Genomic DNA, 3580 nt, shown 5'->3' on the forward strand with positions numbered 1-3580 from the left:
TATATATATATATATTTGGTCCAATATTTGACACGTTAACACAAATATAGGTTCGTTCTTTGACGTCCAGGGAATCAGTTAACATATATTGTTCTGACAGGTCAAAAAACAAGTACGTTAAGACTAGGCCACCTGTTCAAATATGTGTCCCATTTTCAAACGTTTTCTTCTTCCTTCATTCATACGCTTTACTTTCCACCATTGAAGAAAAGCTAAGAACCCTTTTTCACATTCCCAATTTCCAATCTCAGCTCCAAATTTTAAACTTCCAATAAATAAAAAATCAAATACATCAAGAATTTTATGGTAAAATCCATGGCAAAAGTTTTAATCCCATCACCTTTGAATTATAGGACTTTTTCCAAGAAATCGAGATGTATAAATCCCAATTCAATTGGGATTTCATTATCAGCAAGTAATAATTTTTTTGGTCGTAATATTTCCGTAAGAGGACCCTTAAGCATACCCAAATTCAATATAAGAAATTCCAGATCAGCAGCTACCACTGCCCAGGTTTGTTTTTTTGTTTTCTGGTTTTATTTTTCTTATATTCTTAGAATTTTCTGATCAACGTATACGTGGTTAAATCCTTTATTTTAATTAGAAAAGTTTTTCTTATTTGAATTTTCGTTGCTTCAGTTTGGGTTGTGGCTATTTTTGGAATTATCAGTCAATAAGTATGTAAAATTTTCTTCTTTTTGCCATGATTTTGTGTTAAAGAATCTATTTTGGAGCAGAGTTTTTCAGGTCAAATTTAGGGCATGATTGATTAACATTATTTCACTCGATTTAAACTATTAATGAGGAACAGTGGTGACTGTAGAAAAATTCACTTCTGCAGATATAATAATAGGCAATTGATTTGATGAAACTAATTACTTGTAATCTCTTATCTAAAATTACCAGAAACAACTTTAGTAATCCAAATGAAGGAGGATCTTATTAATATTGAAGAACGTGGCATGAATGGCCATTTTGGGCGAGAGAACGGTTAAAAAAAAGAAAGAAAAAAAGAAAGAAAAAAAAAGGGCAGCCCGGTGCACTAAGCTTACGCTATGCGCTGGTCCCGGGGAGGCCAAACCATAAGGGTGTGCACTAAGCTTACGCTATACGCGGGTCCCGGGGAGGCCAAACCATAATGGTCTATTGTACGCAGCCTACGCAGCCATAATGCAAGAGGTTGTTTCCACGGCTCGAACCCACGATCTCCGGAGAAAGATCGTGAGAAAATGACGCATTTCACTTTTTTTTAACCATTTAGTAACTAACTTGGATAACTTGTTAAATTGCCATTTGCGTAAGTTGGATATCCATTTCTGTGTAGTAATTGTACTATGATCCTTGTCTTTTTAAATTTGGCAGCCTTGATTTATGGAATATAATACATTCAACTTTTTTCATCTCGTGCTACATATGCATAAATACAGATGAGCATTGGAATCAGGAAAGCTCCAAAATGGTGGGAGAAAGGTCTTCAGCCTAACATGAAAGAAGTGACTGGTGCCCAAGACCTTGTTGACTCCCTCTTAAATGCCGGCGACAAACTAGTGGTTGTTGATTTCTTTTCCCCGGGCTGTGGAGGCTGCAAAGCCCTTCATCCAAAGGTAATATATTCTTGTTGTCTAAACTGTTTGTTATATGTATTTGTGCGTGTGTGTCTAAAGACAATCGAAAATCCATAAGTTACTCTTTTTTGGTTTGAAATAATGTTGCACTTCGTTGGCAGTCCATTTCAGTAAGATAGGATTAATGACTTCCGCCTTGGTAAAATTGGAAAATGCAGATATGCCAGTTAGCAGAGATGAATCCGGATGTGCAGTTTTTGCAAGTGAACTACGAGGAACACAAGTCGATGTGTTACTCTCTGAATGTACATGTCCTCCCATTTTTCCGTTTCTATAGAGGGGCTGAAGGCCGTCTCTGTAGCTTTAGCTGTACCAATGCCACGGTTAGTTTTCCATCCACCTTTATATGCTTCGGGTTTTTCTTCTGCTACAGCAATGTACTGCATTTTAGTTAATGATGTTATATGTTGCTTTCTTTTTAGCTAGTAATGCTTTTCGTCCATCTCATTCTTCTGATGCATTTAGAATCTTTTGGATGGTTATTGGATTACAGTTATGTTATCTAAAATCTGCATCTGCATTTTCTGCACTATATCTCTTCGAGCAGATCAATCCGTTCTTTTGCTGGTTCTGTTTTTTATGGTGCTTGCTTCTTTGCCAAGATGTGATATATGATGAGTTTGCTTTTCTTGACATTATAGGAAATTAATGCATTTTCTCACTGTTTCTTTTGTATAATCCTCTTTTGGAGTGGTACTCTTAACACTAACCGCGATATTCTGGAGCAGATAAAGAAATTCAAAGATGCATTGGCAAAGTATGGTGCAGATTGTTGCAGCCTTGGACCAGCCAAAGGGCTTGAGGAGAAAGAGCTGCTTGCACTAGCAGCTAACAAGGATCTCTCTTTTGCTTACACACCAAAACAAGAAGAACCAGTACTTGTTGCCTTACAAGAAGATATGACGAACAAAACAAGCAGAACATCTTTATCTCATCCAAATGCATTTCCCCCTTTACCACTTCCTCGTCCTCTTCCCCTCGCATCAACTTCACATAAAGTGAAACAGGGCTCCAAGAGTGAAGCTTGTTAGAAAATGGACGTTGGCTTAACTCAAACCCAAAAGTTAGCTCATGACTTGAAAATTGTTCAAGACCATATTAGGAGAAAATCGCCCATTCCCTCAATCGACATGAGACAGTCTAACAACCCCCGTCACGCCCACAACCGGACATATGGAGCGTGGATACTGTAGCATGGGGAGTAAATTTTGAGTAAATTGGAAAAGAGATGGTTCTAGCTCTAATATTAAAAAGTTGCATCGAACCTAACTCGAACCCAAAAGAGTAGCTCTTGATGGGAGGATGCTCGGGAACATATAAGAGATAATAGTTCATTCCCCAACAAATGAGGCATTCTAACAAAGCCTTGGCCACTTAGTGTGGATGACATTAGTACGTCTATTTTGTGTTTTCTTATGTATATAATGTTGTTGGAGTGGATATGAAAATGATATATGTACTATCAAAGATGTGATTTTCATACATATTTTCTATGGTATTTGGCCTCTATATGAGCCAAAGCAACAGGGAGCATGTGCCTTCCTTTCGCTGGGATATGAAAATGATATATATACTATCAAAGATCTGATTTTTCTACATATTTTCTATGGTGTTTGGCCTTTATATGAGACAGAGCAACAGGGAACATGTGCCCCTTTTCGCAGAATTGGGCCTCTTTGGTTCAAAGAATCAAGAATTAATATGAAAATATATATCATTTGATCATGTTTTAGCGATGGAAGTACTTGTGAAAATTGAACGTCTTACATCTGACTATTTAATGTAAACACTTCACCAATCCAATGGAAGAAATCTTGGTTAAAACGGCTAATTATTTTGCGCTACTTTTTCTTTTTGTTGAGATAGTGTAATTTGTGCTATTTGACTGATGGATAGAGCAATGATTTGAATCCTTAAAACGCAGTTTCAAGTAGCGATTGTGACAATACAATTAA

At 36.9% G+C, this 3580-nt stretch overlaps 1 protein-coding gene across 1 annotated transcript; it reads left to right on the forward strand.

The window, feature by feature from the left end:
- Positions 83 to 3223, forward strand: LOC109233379 (thioredoxin-like 1-1, chloroplastic). The gene is made up of 4 exons (XM_019399231.1): positions 83 to 513; positions 1428 to 1604; positions 1784 to 1948; positions 2354 to 3223. The coding sequence occupies exons 1-4, from the start codon at positions 304 to 306 to the stop codon at positions 2654 to 2656; spliced, it is 855 nt and encodes a 284-aa protein (XP_019254776.1). The 5' UTR covers positions 83 to 303; the 3' UTR covers positions 2657 to 3223.

Source organism: Nicotiana attenuata, chromosome 10 (assembly GCF_001879085.1).
Source record: "Nicotiana attenuata strain UT chromosome 10, NIATTr2, whole genome shotgun sequence".
NCBI classification, from domain to species: Eukaryota; Viridiplantae; Streptophyta; class Magnoliopsida; order Solanales; family Solanaceae; genus Nicotiana; species Nicotiana attenuata.